Source organism: Onychostoma macrolepis, chromosome 07, assembly GCF_012432095.1.
Source record: "Onychostoma macrolepis isolate SWU-2019 chromosome 07, ASM1243209v1, whole genome shotgun sequence".
Taxonomy (NCBI): Eukaryota; Metazoa; Chordata; class Actinopteri; order Cypriniformes; family Cyprinidae; genus Onychostoma; species Onychostoma macrolepis.
Genome location: NC_081161.1, coordinates 44,814,439 through 44,838,333, shown reverse-complemented (window position 1 = coordinate 44,838,333; position 23,895 = coordinate 44,814,439). Strand labels below are relative to the sequence as shown.

At 36.0% G+C, this 23,895-nt stretch overlaps 1 protein-coding gene across 3 annotated transcripts in view; it reads left to right on the top strand.

Annotated features, from left to right (window-relative positions):
- Positions 1–23,895, top strand: part of arhgef11 (Rho guanine nucleotide exchange factor (GEF) 11) — a 38,506-nt gene that overhangs the window by 13,452 nt on the left and 1,159 nt on the right. For all 3 annotated transcript variants that reach the window (XM_058781477.1, XM_058781478.1, XM_058781476.1), the window contains 27 exons: positions 372–470; positions 562–604; positions 698–794; positions 2,378–2,500; positions 3,759–3,782; positions 3,874–4,003; positions 4,091–4,184; positions 4,395–4,424; positions 5,738–5,861; positions 6,005–6,208; positions 9,037–9,084; positions 9,169–9,317; positions 12,667–12,807; positions 13,048–13,124; positions 14,016–14,141; positions 14,220–14,337; positions 15,316–15,494; positions 15,568–15,643; positions 17,015–17,185; positions 17,705–17,786; positions 17,920–17,997; positions 18,084–18,118; positions 18,956–19,123; positions 19,950–20,180; positions 21,760–21,834; positions 22,968–23,287; positions 23,639–23,774. In XM_058781477.1, the coding sequence (XP_058637460.1) occupies positions 372–470; positions 562–604; positions 698–794; positions 2,378–2,500; positions 3,759–3,782; positions 3,874–4,003; positions 4,091–4,184; positions 4,395–4,424; positions 5,738–5,861; positions 6,005–6,208; positions 9,037–9,084; positions 9,169–9,317; positions 12,667–12,807; positions 13,048–13,124; positions 14,016–14,141; positions 14,220–14,337; positions 15,316–15,494; positions 15,568–15,643; positions 17,015–17,185; positions 17,705–17,786; positions 17,920–17,997; positions 18,084–18,118; positions 18,956–19,123; positions 19,950–20,180; positions 21,760–21,834; positions 22,968–23,287; positions 23,639–23,774 (3,178 nt within the window). The remainder of the gene's footprint in view (positions 1–371; positions 471–561; positions 605–697; positions 795–2,377; positions 2,501–3,758; positions 3,783–3,873; positions 4,004–4,090; positions 4,185–4,394; positions 4,425–5,737; positions 5,862–6,004; positions 6,209–9,036; positions 9,085–9,168; positions 9,318–12,666; positions 12,808–13,047; positions 13,125–14,015; positions 14,142–14,219; positions 14,338–15,315; positions 15,495–15,567; positions 15,644–17,014; positions 17,186–17,704; positions 17,787–17,919; positions 17,998–18,083; positions 18,119–18,955; positions 19,124–19,949; positions 20,181–21,759; positions 21,835–22,967; positions 23,288–23,638; positions 23,775–23,895) is intronic.

Sequence of the window (23,895 nt, the reverse complement as noted above, 5' to 3'; positions counted from 1 at the left end):
CAAATGTGGAATTCGAATGAAACCCTATCTTTTTATTAAATCTTGTAGCCCATTTCTGGAATACTTTGAAAAAGCAGATTCTGTATAAAATGTGCTTTGTGTTTTTTTTTTTTTTTTTTTTTTTTATAAAATATTTTATTTAGCAAGGATGTGTTAAATGGATAAAAAGTGATAGTAAAGACTTATATTGTTAGAAAAGATTCCATTTTGAATAAATGTTGTTCTTTTTAACTTTTTATTCATCCAAAAATATCACCGGTTCCAAAAAATCTGTGTATGTAATGTGATTGTGTGTTAACCACAGCTCAATGAGAGTATGTGTCTGTATGAATACAAACCAGTTTCTCACGTGTGTGTTGTTGTTGATGCAGCTGTTTTATCTGTCTGTGGAGGCGTATCTGGGCTCGAGCCCCAAAGACGCCCGTTCCCTCGCCCCTCAGATCTGCTCACACTTCCTGGACCACGATGCTGTGAGTATCTGATCTACACACATGACACGAATCAGCGCTGCGTTTCTGAATGCACTTTTATATATGACTGTCAATGTGTGTTTCTGTTCAGCCTCTGAAGATTAAGGTGCGAGAGGAGTTTCTGACAGATATAGGTGAGGACTGGTGCAGTTTTTGGATCTCAGTTAGACCAGCTGTGAGTGTGAAGGAGCTGTAATCGAGCGTGTGTTTGTTGTGTTTTCCTGTAGAGAATCGTCTGCATGCGCAGGAGGACATTCGAGGGCCGCTGTCTGAACTCCAGCAGCAGGTGCTTCCAGATATTCAAGACCAGCTTCAAGACTACAGGTGCGTCTTCAGCTTTAGTGTGATTAGTTATATTGTAGCAACTTTAACTAATACTAATAAATATGACCCTGGTCTTAAGTGTCAATTTTTCAAAATTGAGATTTATAGGTAATCTGAAAAATGAATAAATAAGCTTTCCATTGATGTATGGTTTGTTAGGATCGGACAATATTTGGCTGAGATACAACTATTTGAAAATCTGGAATCTGAGGGTGCAATAAAATCGAAATATTGAGAAAATCTCCTTTAAAGTTGTCCAAATGAATTCTTAGCAATGCATATTACTAATCAAAAATTAAGCTTTGATACATTTACGGTAAGAAGTTTACAAAATATCTTCATGGAACATGATCTTTACTTAATATCCTAATGATTTTTGGCATAAAAGAAAAATGGATAATTTTGACCCATACAATGTATTTTTGGCTATTGCTACAAATATACCCCAGCGACTTAAGACTGGTTTTGTGCTCCAGGGTCACAAATGTGACCTGTGCTGGCAAAATGAGTCAAAATGAGCAAATTTTCAAAAATGAGTTGTTTTTATTTTCACATTCTCCATTAAAAGACCTTGTATGATTTATTGAAATCAAACAAAAGATGACTGAGCTACACCCATTTGAAGTCGAAAGAGTTGAGGATTTGTGAAGGTCCCAAAGCAAAATCACCTGCATCTTTTCCTTCCAGTTCTTTTCATAAGAGATAATCAACGGCTTGCCGTGCATTAAAGGATTTAGTGTGCATCAATTAAAGCAGCACGTTAATATAGAGCTGTGATTAAACTGACTTGGAACTTCCTGTGCATTAAACGGTTTTACTGTATACCTACCAGCCAATCAGAATCCAGGATTCAGACAGACCATGGAATAATGAATAATAATTGCTGTATTAATAATCACAATATAGCTATTTGTTATTTAAAAATAAGAACAGATGCAAAAAAGCAGAACAAATATAAGAAAGAAACAAATAATGCATTACATCTAAACAAAAGCATTCAAGTTAGAAAAACAAATAATCAAATGTAAAAATCACTTCAGTGTTCATTACGAATAAATTGATTAGTAAAACTACAAAAGCAGTTCAGTCAAGAGCAGCGAGTGATTCTCTCTTGATAGATTAACGTTGAGACAGACGGCCTACATCACAAATCCCGCTGTACTGCACAGATCTAATGTAATGTTACACTACAGACGTAACAGTTTTTGTTTGCGTGAACACTTAAATGCTGTAATTCTGTGTATGCGTGTATATTTATCAGGATCGAGTGCTGAGCAGAGAAAACGTACAAATAAAGATCGTTGTAGATGTTTAATTACTGTGTGGAGCATTGGGATCGCTAGACGAGGGCTTAATGAACTCATTTTTGGTGAAAACCTCAAATCTGCATTTTCTCTTTTTTTTTGCCTGTAGCTCAAAATTAGCCTCTGCACATTCACACTCATTTCGCCAGCGCAGGTCACACATACTCTTTTTGAGATGTTATTGATTTTTTTCCACATTTGTTAAAGGTTGTAGCACACAGCAGTGTATTCTGCGCTCTGTGGGGTGTGTAATGTAATGTGTCGTGTTATATGCGGCAGGAACAAGCAGATGATGGGTCTGGGCTCTCTGTTTGGAGAGAGCGACCTGCAGCAGTTAGACGGAGATCCTGTGAAAGAGCGGCAGGTGGTGGACAAACAGGTGCTGGCGCTCTGGGAGATCCTGTGAGTGACCGCTTCTGTTCAGAGACATTAAACATGAGCTCAGCACTCGCTCAGTTTACTTAGCTAATGTATAAAAAAATTTTTTTAAAACCTTTCTACGTGTACTGTGTTAATCTAACTGAGACTTGTTACAGCACTTGCGTCTCATTGCTCTTTTGTTGATTTCGATTGCTCTGCTGTCCTCATTTGTAAGTCGCTTTGGATAAAATCATCTGTTAAATGACTAAATGTATGAAGCATCAGAGCATGCCATTCTGAAGACAAAAGTGGTTGTGTTCATGATATTTCATGAGAAATATGATCACTTGATCTGCTTCTGATAACTTTTCTTTTTCAATCATCAATAATAGCTTTGTAAAATTAAGTATTTTGACTTTATTCTCGTAATTTCGACTTTATTCTTGAAACACTGACTTTATTCTTTTAATTTTAACATTCTCTAAACACCTCGACTTTATTCTCTAAACATTTTGACTTTATTCTCGTAATTTCTACTTAATTCTTGAAATATTTATTTCAACTTTATTCTCGAAATACTGTGACTTTAATCTCGTAATCTAATTTTTTTTTTTTAAATGGCACTAAAATGCAGTTTTAGTTTGTTTATTGGTTTAATTTTTATAATTTAATACTACTACTACTATTACTTTCATATATCAATATTATTTTTTAATTATTATCGTTTAGTCATTTTGAATGGGTTCCATAAAAACAATTATGTGAATGTGACCTGAAACAATTGAAGAAAAAAACACTATATCCTTTTCCCCCAGTAACATCGTGCTAAAATTGACTTTAAATCCATATTTTAAATGATATTTAAAATTACATTTGAAAACCAGGGGAAAAGAGGAGAAAAGAGACACATTTTCTGTCCCCTTTTTTACCCCTGTTGAGTTTGCATCTCTGCATAATAGGCTTTAAAACCAGTGTTAGAAACATCCTACAAAAAAACAGCAGCACAGATTATACAGAGCCCCACACACCAGCAGTCCGTTTCCACGGCGACCGGTCAGATGACGCGGAAAATAAAGTGAAAACGAGCTGGCATGAGTGACAAAGGTACGCGACACACCTCGACGCAGAGCTGTCACATGACCCACAGACACAGAGCCAGAGGTCACATGACAGCTGTACACACAGCATGAGGCGTCCGTCACAGGACCCTCGCAAAACACACCGAACCGCTGTGAAATCAAAAACACTTCAGTGTTTGTGTAAATACAGCCATGCTAACATGAGTTTTCTTTCCTTACAGTTCAAAGCATGAGGAGGACAGAAGGTATGGACCTTTATTATATTGCTAGCAGTGCTAAAATCTATTAAACCCGGTGTATTACGTTACATAATGTTGACTGTTATCATCCTGTCAGTTCTCCGCTAGCGTCTGCGGTTCATCTGTATCTCAGACACTCGGGCATTAAACTCAGAGACTCCAAAGTGTTTCCCGGCTTGATGTCTGAGAAGGAAAAGTGGCTTCCCTTCTTTCCTAAAGCTAAGAAGGTAAATGTGTTCTGTTTTATGTAATATATTGAGTGATGTACAGATCTTACTGTATCTGCATAATGTGCTTCATATGTTCATACGCAGCTGAGCAGCGCGAAACGAGAGAGGGATGGAGACGACAAGAAACGAAATCCCATCCTGAAGTACATCGGCAAACCCAGAAGCACAACCCAGTCCAGTAAACACACAATCTCTCACACACACACACACACACACACACACACTGTTGTTTCAGTTGTTTCAGCTCTTGTTTGAGCCTGTCAGTCGTTCAGGGTTTATTTTGAACTGTTTCCTTTATAAGTTTAGTTGGAAATGCTGTAGTTTGTATCGTTTTCTTTTGGTTATTCTCATTGTTTGTTTGTGTGTTCATGTTTGTTTATTTCTCCAGCGTTCCATGTTCCTTTGTCCCCCACTGAAGGTACACATCCTTGTCTTTTCCATTTTCACTTATTTGTTTGTTACGTCAAGTAATTTATTATTTAATAAACGATTAATCGCATCCAAAATAAAAGTATTTGTTTACATAATATATGTGCGTCTACTGTATGTATATATGTGTATGTATATGTGTGTGTATATATATATATATATATATATATATATATATATATATATATATATATATATATATATATATATATATATATATAATATCTTTATATATAAAATTAAATAAGTATAAATATATACATGTAAGTGCATGTAAATATTTTCAAAATATATGCTATTTATATATACATAATAAATATACATAGTACATCAATATTATGTAAACAAAAGCTTTTATTAATCGTTTGACAGCACTATTTAATTTATTACTATATTATATTATTTTTATTCATTTATTTACAAGGTTTCTGTGGGTCTTAAAAAGGTCTGTAAAAGATTTAATTCACCCGTCCACAAATTAAGGTGTTAAATCGGAGCAGAAAGGCTTAAATTAATTGTCATGGCATTAAATGTTGCATACGCTGCAAAAATATTAATATCTTCCTCAGTGTTTTGTCTTTTTTTTTTCCCAATACAAATATCTAAACAGCCTTAAATCAAGACACATTTGCTTGAGACACAAACTGAAGATATGAAGGCTTGTTTTCTGAGAAAATGAACAAAATTAAGTGAGTTTATGCTTAAAATGAGAACAAATATCTGTCAAGAAGATATGAAATTTTCCCTTGAGTAATGTTGATTTTTCTGAGCTCACTGGCAGATATTTGTCCTTGTTTTAAACACAAACTCGTTTCATTTTGATCAATTTCCCATAAAACACGACTTTATCTGATGTCGTTTTGCTTGTTCTTCTTTTTTTGCTTATTTTTCATTTTCATTTCGTCAAGAATCTTTGGACTTTTTTTTTTTTTTTTTTTTTTAATAAAATGGCTTTAAAAACTAATGCTTCAAACTTTGCATTTACATTTAGAGACCATATTGACACGCTGTGTCCCATCAAATTTATTCCTTAAAGTTTATTTAAGGTCTTACAGAGTTGTACATTTAACTTCATAAAACCTGCAGAAACCCTGTATTATATTTTAATGTATCATTTTAATTGTATAGTGTTGTTTTTGTTTTTTTGTTTTTTTCAGAGCTCAAGGATGCTATACAATAGTAGTTTAGTTTTAGGAGTGTTCTGTAAATATTGACAACATTATACAATTAAAATGTGTGGTGTACCCCTTATGGAAAGACGGCGCAGATATATTAACGCCTCGTCTTTGTTCTCGTGCGCAGTTCGTCCGGGCAGCGTGAGGAACATCATCCAGCAGTTTGAGAATAGTTCAGACTCTGTTGAAGACGGTGATATTGAGGGACCGAGATTGTCTTCCAGCAGCTTTGGAGAGGACACCATGGACAGGTTTGTGTTTTATTCACTAATAGTCATAATATTATAATCTTATTTGATCTTAAATTACGATCATAAACACAACATGCAAATGTTTTGTATGCAGTTACATGTCAATGTTTATGTTAATTGCATTTGTTTATTGTCTTCCTCAGTCCGACTATCTCGGTGCGTTTGGCTCGCAGCGAGTCTTTGAAAGCTCAGGGGGAGGGGCGTCGGCGAGGAGGCGGGGCGGGGGCGGAGTCTGTCCCTCGTTCCCGTAGCGACGTGGACATGGAGGACTGTGAGGAGAGGGAGGGGCCAGGACTGAGACAGTTACATCACAGCGCCTCGTCCTCGGCCTCCAGCAGCTCAGCACGGTACAAACTAGGGGTCGACCGATTATCGGCGCCGATATTAAGCATTTTTATGATTATCGGTGTCCACCCACCGTGCATCTGATTTGTTGGGAGTCACGAGTCTGACCAATCAATGTGGAAGACTAAGGCACTCTCACTGAAAGCGCTTGCTACAGTTTCAGTGATCATCACGCATCAGTTGTCTCTCAAAGGCAGCAGCAGACGTTGCTCAAGTTGCAAAAAATCACAATCCACTACACTGAAGTTGCAAAACACCTCAATATTATCTATTTATGGTTTCCGCGATGGGGAAAATGCGGACGGAATCGCGGAAGCCAGTCATATAAAGGGAATTTACTGTATAACGCGGAGTCACAGAATTTGTCAAAGTTTTGATGAATTAATCAAAAGTAGGTCAGTACACTTAAATCGGACTAGACTATGGACTAGAATCTGTAAATATTAAGCTGCAAAAAGACTTATTTAAATATGAATTATGCATGTTCTGCGTGTCTCTGTATATGTGAATGGCACAGACGCGCGGTTTTGATTATACACACACACACACACTGAAGTGCGTGACGCTCGCTGTGTTTTCAGCATCTGCCGTCTCACTAAATGAGGACATAAATACATGAACAACATCCCCAGAACTGCTCTGAGAGTTGCTTCATGAGCATTTCACCATTTCATTTGAGTAAAACAATCTTAAGGAGGTCCTCATGGCAACCCGTCAAAATAAAAGTTCGGTTTATCTACTACTACTACTACAACAACAACTTTTGTTTAAAAGAATAATCACACAATACGCTATTTCTTCCATGTTTTAATTTTAATGGTTGTGGCGAGTGGGGTGGGGCCGAGAGCCGTGGGAACGGAGCGAGGCCGGTGGAGTGAATGATAATGAGCGACACCTGCGCCGCTCACCGGTCTCGAGTCCCACGGAGGAGCTCCGGAAGGATAAAAGGAGGAGTGACGACAGTGGAAGACGAGAGAGGACCAGGCCTGGTCTAATTATTTAAGCTAAATACTTACATTTCCCCAAGCTGTTTATCTGTAGTACAGTATTCATAGGGTTAATCATGAAGCATGCAGTGGCCCCACTTTTAACTCTCTCTTTATATTACCCTTATTGTAGATGGATGCATGGAGGATGACAAGAGTAACAAACACACATCTGGGGCGGAGCAGTCTGAAAAACTACGCAGCATTTTAATAATATACATAATAATTAGGGGTGCAGCGGATTGTAGATGATCTGTACGGACCAGACCCCATGGCTTGGCACGCATGTGTTTTTTACCCGAAGCGAGCGCACACAGAGAGAGAGGCGCGATTCCCACAGAGTGATTCCTCTTTCACTTCTCTTTGAATGGAAACATTCACACAAAGTTATATTTAAAGACCCCTTTTGGCAAGTTTTCTGGTAAACACAGTCGGTTATGTCTTAAGTGAACTGAAACAGCTGAGAAAGAATCCAGATTAGGTACGTGCATTTGATCTTAAAGAGACAGCAGCCTATAAATACCTGCAGTGAAGAGCACTATTGTGTTATTTTACAATTATTACATTTCTGCACCTGAATACTAGTGTTATTGACTTTATTAGTAACTTTACATCGTATTCATCTACGCTTGTAATTTGTGTAATTGTTCTTGTTTTATTACTGACTTTATTAGTTAAGTAAACTTTCAGTAATTAATAAAAAACAAACTTTTTTTTTTTTTTTTTTTTCTGAACCGTGATTCAGAATCCATAATACAATCCGAACTGTGAGTTTTGTGATCTGTTGCGTCACTAATAATAACATACACACTGCCGTTCAAAAGTTTAGGATCAGTAAGATTTGTAATGTTTTTTTTAAAGACATTTCTTCTGGTTATCAAGGCTGCGTTTATTTGATCAAAAATGCAGGGAAAAACAGTAATATTGTGAAATATAACAATTTAAAATAATGGTTTTCTGTTTTAATATACTGTAAAATATAATTTATTAATATGATGCAAAGCTGAATTCTCATCATCCATGACTCCAGTCTTCAGCATCACATGATCCTTCAGAAATCAATCTGATTTATTAACAATGTTGGAAACAGTTTTTGCTGTTTAATATATATATTTTTTAAACCTTTGATACTTTTTTTCAAAATTCTTTGATGAATAAAAACTTAAAAAGAACTGAGTAACGATGCTGAAAATTCAGCTTTGATCACAGGAATAAATTATTTTTTAAAGTGATATGTTATTACTTTTTTGTTTTGTATTTTTGATCAAATAAATCTTTAAAAAAGCATTAAAAGTCTTTCTATATACACACACACACACATACACACTCATATATGTGACCCTGGAGCACAAAAGCAGTCTTAAGTCGCTGGGGTATATTTGTAGCAATAGCCAAAACTACAGTGTATGGGTCAAAATTATAGATTTTTCTTTTATGCCAAAAATCATTAGGATATTAAATAAAGATCATGTTCCATGAAGATATTTTGTAAATTTCTTACCGTAAATATATCAAAACATTTTTGTTTAGTAATATGCATTGCTAAGAACTTCATTTGGACAACTTTAAAGGTGATTTTCTCAATATTTAGATTTTTTTGCATCCTCAGATTCCAGATTTTCAAATAGTTGTATCTCGGCCAAATATTGTCCGATCATAACAAACCATACATCAATGGAAAGCTTATTTATTCAGCTTTCAGATTATGTATAAATCTCAATTTTGAAAAATTGACACTTAAGACTGGTTTTGTGGTCCAGGGTCACATATGTGTGTGTAAAATGATATATTGATCTTTAGTTTAATTTGTTCTAGTGTAACTCTTATATTTTGTGTTATTTCAGATCTCTGGAGAACCCGACGCCGCCGTACACGCCTCGCTCTCAGCGCAGGTGATGCAGCGCCGCTCTCTCTCGGCCGCAGGGTGCTCTGTTTGTCTCTGTTCGTCCGTCTCATTCTCTGCTGTCTGTCTGCAGGCTGCTGGACGCTCCGCTGGCTCTGTTACCCGACGCTCCGGCTCTGGACGAGGACGTGATCGATTCGCACAACTGGCAGGAGACGGTGGAGCCGCATGTGCTGACGTCACTCTCCTCACGAGAGATCGACCGGCAGGCCGTCATCTACGGTACACACACACACACACACACACACATCTGAAATCAGTGTTCATGCCACGCTTGCCTGACCAATTCACCTCAGTTACACTTTATTGTTGGAGTTTCTACCAAAATTTGTCTTGCATCTCAAAGCGTGTCTCACATCAATTCACATCAGTACATTTACACCAATTTAAACAAACTAAAGGCAGGTCATTTGTAAACAGTCATTTACAATTACATTTTTTGCTGTTTGTGGTGCAGAAATGACACATTTCCATTTAGATATCCTTTTTATCTGCTTTAAAGGGAATACTCCAGGTTTGATACAACTTAAGCTGTATTTACTGCATCTGTGACATGATGTCAGTTACCATAGACAATAATTTTAACAAATTTTAGGCACTTATAATGGGAAATGATGGTTAGCATTACAACACGCACTGCTTTTTATACAATTAAAGTAAACTCGACATTAACATGAGACTAATGTGATAAAATCACTAGTAACACTTAGATTTCATTTGTTAACATTAGTTACCCATTTACATTGGGTAACATTAACTAGCAACGAAAAAAAGCATTTATTAATCTTGGCTAATGTTCATTTGTAATATTTGCTAGTACATTATTCAAAACAAAAGTTTAATCTGTTAATATTATTTAATGGCACTGAGCTATATATTTGATGTATTTTTGTTGACTTACATTAACAAAGATACTGCAACAAATGTATTGCTTATTGTTATTTGATATTATTTAATGCATTAACTAACGTTAAACAGTGGGTCCTTACTGTGAAGTTTCCGTGATGCATTGAAAGATGTGAGAAAATGATTTTACCTGGAGAAAAAGCTGAACATCCTACAAATCTGAACAAAATGTGAAAATCAAAAAGACAAATTTAGACAATGTTATAGCTCAAATAAAACACTTCTTGTTCACGAAGAATTAATTAAATGCTTTAACAAAAATCAGAGCAACTTTTATTTTTAATTACTTTTAAATATTGAGGAAAATACATCAATTGTTTGATTTGGTAATGCTTTGATTTGGATAAGCACATTTCTACTTTTTAAACTCTGCTTTTAAAACTTTTCCATTATTTATTTGTGTTTTAAAGGCATTACTGAAACTTTTTTTTATTTTACTTTATTTTTATATTTTATTATTATTATTATTATTATTTTTATTTTTATTTTATTTTTTATTTTTTTTAAATCATGCTCCAGATAATGCAGAACTGAACCGAGCCTGGAATTATTTTTTTTATTATTATTATAATACTGTTATGAATTAATGCAACTGATTTTATTTATTTAATATAACATTTATTTTACAATTTAATAAACCTGTTCAGCATCATTTTACGATTATACATTTGAAAGGCATTCAGCAGAAGTACTTCTAAATTAGTGCCTCACGTAAATATTTAGCCATTATGTAGTCAAAATCTGAGCAAATTAATCACCAAACAGACTTGAGAACAGTTTAATAGATTGATTGTGTCCCTGTCACATGCTGAACATCTTTAATAAATGATATTAAGTGTGTAAATATGTCAATAAGAATGTTAACTGGCTGTTTACAGTGAAATCTCAATACTTCCTCGAATTAATAAGCAGCCCAGGGTGCAGCGTAAACTGTGTGAAACCCGAGAGAAGCCAGGGATGGGGATATTCTGCATCACATCCGTCAGATGTCTGTCAGCTCTGTTTCTCCTCAGGCGGGAGAAGTGAGCTTCTGACAGCCCCAGACATGCCTTCTCCTTATTCTGAGGCTGAGATGTCAAGTTTGTATCTTAAGATGATACATCTATGAAAACTACACCAGTCATTTATGATCTCAGATGGCCTCAAGCCTCAGACTTCAGCGTGTTTATGGGTAAAATGGATGAACGTGAGCAGTTTTAGGAAATTGTAACCTAAATCTAAGGCTGTTTTGAGACACACACGTCCTGAGATCACTCAAAACTGAGTGTGTGAACAGACTGAAATTACACTGTCACACCCTTAAACGATTCACTGTGTTTGGTGTGGTTTATATGGAACCTACTGAGAAATCTTAAAATATTGCTGCAAAATCAGTCCATTATTGTCGTTTAATTCATACTTTATACTATGTTTCCATCCACATAGATGGGATGTTGCACAAAAAAGCCAAGATGCATGAAAAACCTTAATGGGCATAAAACGTATGCATGTATGCTTTTTTTTTTAATCTGCAATTTTTATGCTGTATCACAAGATTGTGTTCCAAACATCAGGCATCCGAGTGCAAGATAACATGTTTCGTCTGTGTGCTTTGAGGCTCAAGTCATTTATCATATAGGAAAAAAGGTCTTAATTTCATTTTTGTTATCGATAGCTTGCACCAGTTTCCCAGGAAGTGACAAATTTGATCTTTTGAACACACGAGATGGAAACTGTGCTTTATTCATTTATTAAAAAAAAAAAACTTTGCTTCATGCAGTACTCCAATTTTTCACGCAAGTTAAATTCACTGTTTTTTTGTGATATCTCAATTTTTTGGACAAGTTAAACTCGCAACTTTGTTTAATGTGATATTCAAATTTTTCGCACAAGTTAAATACGCAACTTTGTTTCATGCAATATCATAATTATTTTTGGACAAGTTAAATTTGCAACTTTATTTAATGTGATATTCAAATTTTTCACATAAGTTAAATACGCAACTTTGTTTAATGCGATATCACAATTCTTCGCATATGTTAAATTCGCAACTTTGTTTAATGTGATGTTCAAATTTTTGGCACAAGTTAAATACGCAACTTTGTTTAATGCGATATCCCAATTCTTCGCATATGTTAAATTCGCAACTTTGTTTAATGCGATATTCAAATTTTTCGCACAAGTTAAAATCACAACTTTGTTTTATGCAATATCATAATTATTTTTGGACAAGTTAAATTTGCAACTTTATTTAATGTGATATTCAAATTTTTCGCATAAGTTAAAATCACAACTTTAATACAATATTAAAATGTTTCCACAAGTTAAATTTGCGACTTTGGATGGAAACATAATTACAGCCCTGTCCTATTATAGTGAAATACCCTAAATTTTACAGATATATTACACAAACCTATGTATTGCAAATAACACCGTTTTACTCAAGCTACATTTTTGTCCTGTCTTTTCCGTTAGCATGATTAGCCTGCTAAGCTAGCGTACTCAACACATAAGTCTGTAGAAGCAGTTTGTGCTTTCATTGTAAGATATCATAATATCATTTTACCCATAATATTTTTGTAAATAAAGCGATAAAACCCATTGGATCATATGTATAGTTCAGTAGTTTTATTAGAGCATCAGACACAAGAGTGCTGTTTGACATCTAATGCTTGATGGTTTGTAGAGCTGTTCACCACGGAGGTGTCTCACCTGCGGACGCTGCGGGTTCTGGATCAGGTGTTTTATCAGAAGATGCAGAGCGTCCTGAGTCCAGAAGAGCTGTCCTGTATCTTCCTGAACCTGCGTCAGGTCTACGAACTACACGGTCAGTAGTCGCGCATTTCTGCCTCGGGTTTGGCCGTATATGAGCATCTCTACTCCTGTAGGATGTATATGCATGCAGGATGGAAATTATAATAAGACGTGACTTGGAAACTTGATTTGTGTAACAAGCTATTTCACTATAAGGCAAAATATGAACTTTGGATGCAGTCTGCACAATACTGTGCAAAATCTGCTCTTTTGTAAGTATACATAGGTGTACTAATGTTGTTTTTCTATCCAGCGAGCTTATGTGAGGCCATGAAGAATCGCAGGGAATCGCCGATCGTTCAGGGCATCGGAGACATCATGCTGGCCAAAGTGAGTGTCTCGGTCATCTTGCACTCGTTAAGCTATATAAGAATAGTTCACTCAAAAAAATAAATAAAAAATGTTGGAAATGTCCTCGCACTCAGTTCATCCAAGATGTAGATGAGTTTGTTTCTTTGTCAGATTTGGAGTTATTTAGCATTGCATTCACATCAGTGAATGGGTGCCGTCAGAACGAGTCTCCAAACAGCTGATAAAAACATCACAATAATGCACACCGCTCCATCAGTTAATGTCTTGAGATGCAAAACGCTGCGTGTTTGTAAGACACAAATCCATCATTAAGACACTTTAACTTCAAACTGTTGATTCCAGCTAAAATCCATAATCCATAATTTTCCAGTGAAAAAGTAATCTTGTCTTGAATCAGGAGAGAAATCTGCACAGATCAAGCACCGTTTACAAGCCAAAACAGCTCTAAACAAATATGTGAGTGGATTGTGATCTAAGAGGACAAGAGTGAATGGACTTTTTCACTGGAGTAAGCGTTTTTATAGATTATGGACTTTTTTGCTGAAAGCAATGGTTTGAAGTTAAAAATGTTGTAATGATGGATTTGTTTCTTACAAACACACAGTTTTTTGTCTTCTCAAGACATTAATTGATGGACTGGAGTGGTGTGGATTATTGTGATGTTTTTATCAGCTGTTTGGACTCTCATTCTGACGGCACCCATTCACTGCAGAGCATCCATTGCTGAGACACTGATGCAGTGACACATTTCTCCAAATCTGATGAAGAAACAAACTTGTCCTGATCCGTCCAGATGGTCTGAGGGGGAGGACATTGTCAGCAAATGTTAATTTTTGGATGAACTGCTCCTTTAAAAGTAATGCTTTTGTTCATGAAGCATGTTAGTCACGCAGTATGTGTGTGTTGTAGCTGGAGGGAGAGGCTGGAGATCAGTTTGAGGAGCAGGTGTCTCATCTGTGCAGTCAGCAGAGTCCAGCGCTGGAGCTCATCAAGAACAAACAGCGCAAAGACCCTCGCTTCGCACACCTCATACAGGTAACGCATGCATCAGTGCTTCCCCAGATCATCCATGGATCATACGAGTGTGTGTTGACGCGCTGTGATGTTTGTCAGGAGTGTGAGGCCAGTCCTCACTGCCGCAGGTTACAGCTGAAGGATCTGCTGGTGGCTGAGATGCAGCGCTTGACTAAATACCCTCTGCTGCTGGACAACATCATCAAATACACAGAGAGTGAGTGAGCACTTTCCAATTTTTAAATTGGAATTTATGCATTTTGTTACACATTATGCAAAGCTGAACAAATAAGCTTTCCATTGATGTATGGTTTGTTAGGATCGGACAATATTTGGCTGAGATGCAACTATTTGAAAATCTGGAATCTGAGGGTGCAAAAAAAAAAAAAATCTAAATATTGAGAAAATCGCCTTTTAAAATTGTCCAAATTAATTCTTAGCAATGCATATTACTAATCAAAAATTAAGTTTTGATATATTTACGGTAAGAAATTTACAAAATATCTTCATGGAACATGATCTTTACTTAATATCCTAATGATTTTTGGCATAAAAGAAAAATCTATCATTTTGACCCATACAATGTATTGTTGGCTGTTGCTACAAATATACCCCAGCGACTTAAGACTGGCTTTGTGCTCCAGGGTCACATATGTGCAAAACTAAAAATCTTAATTTTTGTGATCTATTAAATCTCAAATCTATTGCATTTTGTAAGTTTCTCTGATTTAAATAAATCTAAAGGTGAAGTTACAAGTTATAAAAGATGACTATGATGATAATAATCGGTTATAATTGGTGTTAGTATATAAAATGTAATTATTTTTACATGACTATACATTATTACCAATACCAAATATTAGGGGTAATTAAGATGTATAAGATTTTGTATATTTTAAAGATTTCAATTTCAAGTAAATGTTGTTCTTTTGAGCTTTCTATTCATGAAAAAATCCTGAAAAATAAAATGTCACAGTTTCCACAAAAATATTGGGCAGCACAAGTGTTTTCAACATTGATAATAATCAGAAATGTTTCTTGAGCAGCAAATCAGCATATTACAATGATTTCTGAAGATCTGGAGAAATGATGCTGAAAATTCAGCTTTGATCAGCAATAAATTACATTTTACAATATATTCACATAGAAACAGTTCTGTTAAACTGTAATAATATTTGTCAATATTTGTGTGCAGCGGCGTCTCCGGACCTGCAGCTGCTTCAGAGAGCACAGGCCCGTTGCCGTGGGATACTGCAGGCTGTTAACGAGGTCGTCAGGGAGACGGAGCACCGGCATCGGCTCAGCCAATACCAGCGCAGGCTGGACCTGACGCCTCTGGAGCGGCTGGCCAATCCCGTCGCAGCGCAGTTCAAGGTACGAGCCGCCCCGTGCGCCTCATTAATGACGCTAGCATCGCTCTTCATGCCGTCTGCTTCCTCTCCCACAGAACCTGGATCTCACCACGAAGAGGATGATCCATGAGGGGCCGCTCACCTGGAAAGTCAGCAAAGACAAAGCCATCGGTAAAGATGTTTAATGCAGATGGGCAAATCAGAACAGAATCCACATTAAACTAACTAAAAATAACCATAGGGTCTGCTAAAATACATGACTTAATATTGGGATTATTGCTACAGTAAAATGTGGTAATGCGCATTTTTGTAAAGGCAGTTTCTTTCTTGAGTTGACTTCGAATGAACAGTTTATATATAAAAATATATTATTCAGGGCTGCATTGTTACGATAGTAATATATCTCTTTATTGATTTGCTTGCTATTTATTATTTAAATAAGAGTAAAAATAATATTTGTTAGGGTTAGTTATTTTTTGTTTCTTTTGTCCTTTGCGTATCACATGCCTGATTATTATATTCTTATATATTCTATATTAAAATATCTTAACATCTTAAAACTAGTTTATCAGCTGTTAGTTGCACACTAGTACCAATGTTACTTCAGTATCATTGAGATACTAATATATTTTTAAAATTTGTATTTTGATTTATGTAAATATGTGACCCTGGACCACAAAACCAGTCTTAAGTGTCAATTTTTCGATTTTTTCCATCTGAAAGCTGAATAAATAATCTTTCCATTGATGTATGGTTTGTTAGGATCGGACAATATTTGGCTGAGATACAACTATTTGAAAATCTGGAATCTGAGGGTGCAAAAAAATCTAAATATTGAGAAAATCACCTTTAAAGTTGTCCAAATGAAGTTCTTAGCAATGCATATTACTAATCAAACATTACGTTTTGATACATTTACGGTAAGAAATTTACAAAATATCTTCATGGAACATGATCTTTACTTAATATCCTAATGATTTTTGGCATAAAAGAAAAATCTATAATTTTGACCCATACAATGTATTTTTGGCTATTGCTACAAACATACCCCAGCGACTTAAGACTGGTTTTGTGCTCCAGGGTCACAAATATATGAAGAGTTCATTTGCAAAAACGGATAACTGTTTTTTCATTATGCATTCCAGTTAATCTCAATCAAACTGCAGTCGGGTTATTTTGCTTAAATAATAATAACAACAACAAAAAAATACAGCTAACTGACACAAAACACAATAATCTCTGTTTTAGATTTAGTTATCTTATCACATGACGTTAAACTGTTAAATTGACCCTTTGGATAAAAGCGTCTGCTACATAAAAATTATTAAATTAAACTAAAATGAAATGAGAAAGGTTGCCTTGGCAACTGACTGAAATCAAATAAGTTGTTTTGTATTATATTTCATTTCAATTAACATGTATGTATTTATTTATTTATATTTTAAGTAATGTTTTCTTATAGTTTTAGCCCCGAGCAGCACATAGTTGAGCTGGAGGCGTTTAGCTGTAAGTCTGTGATTGTGTTTTGTGTGGATGTTTCAGAGGTGCAGGCGCTGCTGCTCTCAGATCTGCTGGTGCTTCTTCAGAGGGGTCCAGACGAGCGGCTCATCCTGCGCTGTCCGTCACGCTCGCTGGGCGGACCTCCGGACCACAAGACCCCCTTCTGCCCAATCCTGCGCCTCGACTCCGCCCTTGTGCGGCCCGTCGCGACAGGTGAGGGTTCAAAGGATTATCCCATCGAGATATAAATCTCTTCTACCAGGGAGTCCTGGCCAAAATGGCAGCACGGAAAGTTTCACATAAACAGATAACACACACACAAAACTAGAAAAGTTGGTAATTTACCTAATAATGCCTTGGCAGTAAATAGTAGCATATGCATTTTTCTCCTTTGGTGCAAAAAGGACCAAACAACCAATTTGTACACAGTGCAATGATGGGAACGAGAAGATGCATTCGTCACAAATCATATTGCAGCATGATATATGCATTCTAACTTCTTTAGTAAGGATAAGTTTGCATGACTCATGGTCCAACACTGAGAGGAACCAACTTTTTTTTTTTTTTTTTTTTTTTATTATACGAAAGAGAAACCCCAATTTAGGTCTGAGCTTTTTTTTTTAAAAAATTTCAGTATGATACATATACGTTTATACCTTAAATTAAAAAGGATGCGTGGACAAGACTCAGAGTTGCTTTCAGATATTAAATGAACTCATGTTCATCTTGCAGACAATAAAGCGCTGTACGTGATCAGCACTTCAGAGAGTCAGATCTATGAGCTGGTGGCTGGGACATCCTCAGAGAAGAACACGTGAGTCTGTGCTCAACCCTCATTGGGCAGTTATTATAAGCAGTCCATATTGCATCTAAAACCATGTTTTTCTAATTGTTATGCATGCATTTGAAAGTGTAGTAACTCCCTTTCATTCGATGTTTCCTCGCAGTTGGAAAGACCTGCTGGAAAAGACAATCGCTGCCGTCACTCAAGGAGCAGGGTCGAGCAAACAAGGATCACCAGCACCGTACGTCACACCATCAGCTCATAAACACTGAAAACTACAGCCATATCCTCACTGTACCTGATGAAATCATGTCTGCTCTGTTTCAGGTCGTCTGATGCGCGTTCGTCTGCCAATGCAATAGGTAAGAGATGAGGGTTTTGTAATTGCCAATACCATAATCTGGAGATTGAAAATATAATAGCAGTATATACACTACTGCTCAAAAGATTGGGGCCAGTACATTTTTTTTATTACTTTTATTCAACAGGGATGCATTAAATTGATCAAAGGTGACAGTAAAGACATTTATAATGCTACTAAAGATTTCTATTTCAAATAAATGCAATTCTTTTGAACTTGCTATTCATCTGTGAATCCTGAAAAATAAAATGTCAGTTTCCACAAAAATATTGGTTTCATTGATAATCAGAAATGCTTCATGAGCAGCAGATTAGCATATTAGAATGAAGACACTGAAGACTGGAGTAATGATGCTGAAAATACAGCTTTGATCACAGAAATAAATTACATTATACTACATATTACTATAGAAGACAGTTATTTGAAATTATAATAATATTTCACAATTTTACTGATTTAACTGCATGTTTTATCAGATGAATGCAGCAGAAAACACTTTTAAAAACCCAACCACAGACTTTTGAATGAGAGTGCAATTTAATGGCTGCAAATGAAATGCATGCAAAATTGCTGAAATTAAGTTATTTTACACAGTATGGGAATGTTATTATCCATAGATAAGGCTGTAGATTTAATTTATGATTTTCTTAATACATTGTCAGCGCAAGTTATTCGGCAGAAGCATTGTTTTTGTGACATTTCATCAAAATGCAATAACTTACAAAACTAAGGTTAAAAGTTTTCCATTAAATCTGTGTCTCAGATATGTGTCACATTATTGAAGGAAAATGCATTATTCATTCATAAGAAGAGCGTGACATCTCCCCGTCTCTGTTAGATGTGTCGGAGTCGTGCGTGTCTCTGGAGCAGGACTCTGCTAGTGAAGATGAATGCGCTCTCACGCCCGACACCACACCGACCGACGGATCGGACGCGCACCGGCGCCAGAACAGAGACAGCTTCCTCCAGAATAAAGCCGCTGTCGCAGAAGCTGCTCTTCAGGACGGTGAGCCTTTCTTTGTGTTCGCTTGCCATAGCGTTAATACACCAACCCACCAAACAGACACTTCAGCCAGTTATCGTTATAAAGCATAAAATGGAAAAATTAATGAACTTAAACTTATTCTAAGTTAGCAACCCAGGCAACATTTCTTATTTTCATTTAAGCTGATGTACTAAAACTACTAGAAAATACAAACATGACCGTTTGGTTCATACCTCGGTTTTGACATCACGGTTCAGTATGGTTTCGGTACAACAGGAGGGAAAAAAACTAAACATGAAATTGCTTCTTTTTTTATTAAACAGTTTTTAAAAAAAACAAATACCTCAACTGAACTAGGGAGCCTTTTTACATTACTAGGTTATACAATTAACAACAGAGCCCAAACTTAAATTTAATTACTATTTTTTTTTAAATGCTGTATCAATGTATAATAACACATGGAAACATAAATTGCACATAATGCGATTTTTAAATTAACTTCTAAATTATAAAATTTATATTTGTTGAAATATATTCATTAACACAACAGCTGTCATAACTTGATTCATTATAGATTTATTTAAACATTAAGACATCTTTAGCAAGTAAAGTAAAATATAATGAGTATATAGTCTAATATTTAGCGAAATGCTCCTCTAAATAAATAACAGAAATGACCTAAAATTGCATTATGAAGAGAATTTCTGTCCGTCCGAGATGAAGTACCTATAACTATTTTGCACATATAACTGATAAAACAAAACGCATAACACAGTTCTGCTTTTAAACATCTTGTTAACTTTACTAATTGACTCTAAAAGTTTTCATTTTTGTCTTGTTTTCTCAGTGGAAACCCTCCGTCAGCTGATCTTCAGAGACCTGGAGGACGGGTGGAGTCAAGATTCAGATGACACGCCCACAAACGAGACGGCCAATGAAAGGAGTCCCTTCACAGACAGACCGGGGGTGGAGTTACCTGATCCCGCCCCCAGCGAGCGTCCTGGCCAGTGGGGGGAGGAGCCTGTAGAAGCTCCGCCCCTGGAGGTGCTGCATTCACCTGTTCAGGTGGTGAGGAAAGGTAAACGCTCGATGATCAGCAACTTCATGATCATAGTTCTGGAGCAAAATATAGCGATTAGAGTCACGTTAATCATCCAGTGTTTATATTTAAATTTATTTCAGCTTTATTTTGATTACCGAAAATGATTTCACTGGTCTTTGCACACAGAGTCCAAATTCTCGTCCCAAATTTTCGTCAATCAGGTTTACGTACTGCCTCAGAAACTTTCGTCCGTCATAACAAAATTCAGATTAGGTTTGATTTTCTGCGTTTCCGCATCTGTAGCAGGGCTCGCAAAATTTCTAAATCCCTGGTAGCCCTTCGGGCAGGTACTCTTCAGATTTTGCTAGCCCGAAAATTAATTTAACTAGCCCAAATTAAAAATCAAAAACATTTTCAATACACAAATGTCAATGAATATCAATGAAAGTTTTTTTTACTATTTACAGGGTATCTACAGTTTATTTTTTAATCAATTTAAGGCAATTTATGACTTTAAGAGCTGCACAAGTAAAATGAACACCATATGAGTGGTGCTGGACAATATCTATGGTAACATATTAAGCCACAAAATGACATGATTTACAATTCAGATACAGGTTTTCACAAAAATCTTATAAAATTTTAATATACTGTCTAAATTGTTTAGATTTTTAGAAGGCACATTAACTTCTTCCACATTTACAACGCTGTGTTTGCTGCGTAAAAACATGGGTCGATATGCACAATTGGGCATTGATCTAAACAGAAGACAGGCTTTTTGGAAATGCAAATGTACTCTCTGCCACGAGGTGGCGCTTTTAATAAAGCGGTTCCCCGGTAACAGATGTACACACAGCAGCAGCTTTGCATTTTTTTGAGCTTATGAGCGGCTCATAAACGCTGTTTAAACCGACTGTTTCTGAGGACAGTCGGTTCCCTTCAGAGACGCATTCACATAAAAAACATGCAGCGCTCATATTTATTCAGTGACATGATTGCCTTTTGAAGTTTAATCCAGCCATATCGCGATTCTTGCCTTTCATCTGTAAGACCTCTTAAAATTAAGACTTTTCTTATACCATTTAACGTATTTAAAACTTTTTAAGGCCTTAAAAACTCTTCAATTTAGTTGTATCAGATTTAAGGACCCGTGGGAGCCCTGTATTTTAAGATAGCCCATCAGGCAGGGCGGTGATGCATTTTGGTATTATTTTTGGTCATTCCGTGTGCAAAGACCTTAAGTTTGACTGTATTTTCAGAAAATTGAAGCGTTTGTGTCTCTTTCCCCTCTGTCTCTGTCTGTCTCTCTGCATGTGCTCAGAGCTCACTGTGATGAAGCTTATGTGATTTAACACACCTCTCTCATCTCTCTCTCTCTCTCTCGCTCTCTCTCGCTCTCTGTCTCTCTCTGCTACTATTCCACAACACTCACACTCACACTCTCTCTCTCTCTCTCTCTCTCTCTCTCTCATGTACTGCTGCTGTGGCTTCTTGTATTTGTCTGTTTCTAACAACACGCCGTCTATCTTTCTGCACACCTCTCTCTCTCTCTCTCTCTCTCTCTCTCACACACACACACACACACACACACACTCTCGCTGTCTTTCACACACAGTTGTGGGTGCGGGCTGTTCTCTTCCCGATGACATCACTGATGATGTCACCGCCGGCCAGTCCTCTCGGGACGGAGGTGGGGCTAATATGAATATATATATATATATATCGTACAATACTCTTGGCAGATGCATTCTGGGCCGGTTTCCTGCGAACAATTGTGGCTGGTCTCAAGCTTCATGGCTTGTTTTCAGTCTCGGCCGACTGTGAAATATAACCCGGGATGAGATTTGGTTTCAGTTTTGGAAACCGGTCCTGAATGATCTGGATGCAGTCCATCTCTCTTTCTGTTGTTCTTCTCATGAACCTCAACGATTCGTCGTTCAGCGCGTTTCCTTTTGTAATCAATAACGTGACTGAACATGGGAGAAATATTATAGAAAACTACCATCAGCTGTGATGTTAAAAGTCAAGAAGTTACGAGATGTTTATAAAGAATCAAATTTTTATTTTTAATGAATTTCATTATTTTGTTAGTTTTTACTGGTAGTCGATTAAAATGTTTTTATACATTACATGTAATATATGTAAAATATAAATTATATTTAAATTATATATTTAATATATTATGAAAAAAAGATCAGAACTTTCTACATTAAAACTATCTTTTTGCTTTTTTCTGTATTAGGTTGCTAAGTTATTTATATTGCTGCAGCTTTCATTTGTTATTTTTTATATTTTTTGTTGTTTTTATTTCATTATCAATATTCATTTGTCTTTATTTTGATTTTAGTAATTTTGTTTATTTTTGTCTTTCAATTTTTGCTTAGTAATTCAATGTTTGCTTTTATTTTTCATATTCAGTTTTAGTACTTAAACTTAATTATTTTTCCTGCAAAGTCAACATTTCTAATTTTCATTTGTTTTTAAGTTTTCATCTAATATTTAGATCTTATTTTATTATTATTGTTTATTTTATTTTATTAATTTATTTTCAAAAATGTTTTGGCACTTTTATTACTTTTTGCTTCATTTAACATTCCTATTTAGTTTTTTTTTTTTTTTCATTTTTATTTCAGCTTTAGTCATTGTTGTACTTAAACACACAATTATTTTAAATTAATTGTCCGGTCAACATTTCTAATTTTCATTTACTTTAAGTTTTCATCTAGTGTTTAGACTTGATTTTTATAAATGTTTTTCTTTTTTTTAGTGCGCTTGTATTTTTAGTTTTTTTGAACAATAACACTGTTGCTGTGCTGCTTCCAGGAAACATGTTTTATCTGGTCATGCCCAAAGATCAGTCGAGCGCTCTCACAGACGAGAGCAGCACAGACGAGCTCAAAGACTCAGACGCGTCTGACAGCATCCATCAGACTCAAAACATGTTCTCATCGTCCTTCATCAACGAGGAAGAGGAACAGGAGACGCCCTGTCTCTCTCCAACTGACCAATCGCTGACTGAGACCCTGAGTCATAGGGAAAGACTCGGCCAATCACAACCGAGCATCCAGCGACATGTGATCAAAAATGTGGACGAGATCTTCAACACCATGGAGGAGCTGATGAGAAAACTACAGCACCTGAGGGTAAAACACACACACACACACACACATCACTGTACAGACACATCCACACATGTCCAGGTCATATTTGACCTAAAAAAACTAAAAAACGAAATAAGAAAATATATTATACTATACAGTCAAACCAAACATTATTCAGACACCAGATATCATTTTTGATTTTTTTTTTCACTAGTGGGTGCAGGACACTATAGTTCATTTATGTAAGTGAGGATGGCAAAATAATAATATACATATAAATAAATTTATCATTTTCTTCTCACCTATTCTTTTATGATGTTGAAGCAGGTTTTTTATCTTGTGCATATATTATTTAAAATGCACTATATGTTTTTTTCTGATCTGTTGTTGTAGGACATTGAAGCCGATCACTACAGACTCCTAAAGAAATTAAGAAAACCTCTTCCTGTGGATAAAATGTTAAGCGATCTCGTCTACAAGTCTCCCACATCGGTCCGAATGCCATCACTGGACCGCGGAGCAGGAGATGGTGAGGAAAACAGTCTCAAAGTCTTACATTTAACACACTTTAGAATGTTTAAATTCATTTTGCAGAGCAGAAATTGTGTATGAAGTCATGTTATATTTAATATTTCTGTGTTGTTTGTTCA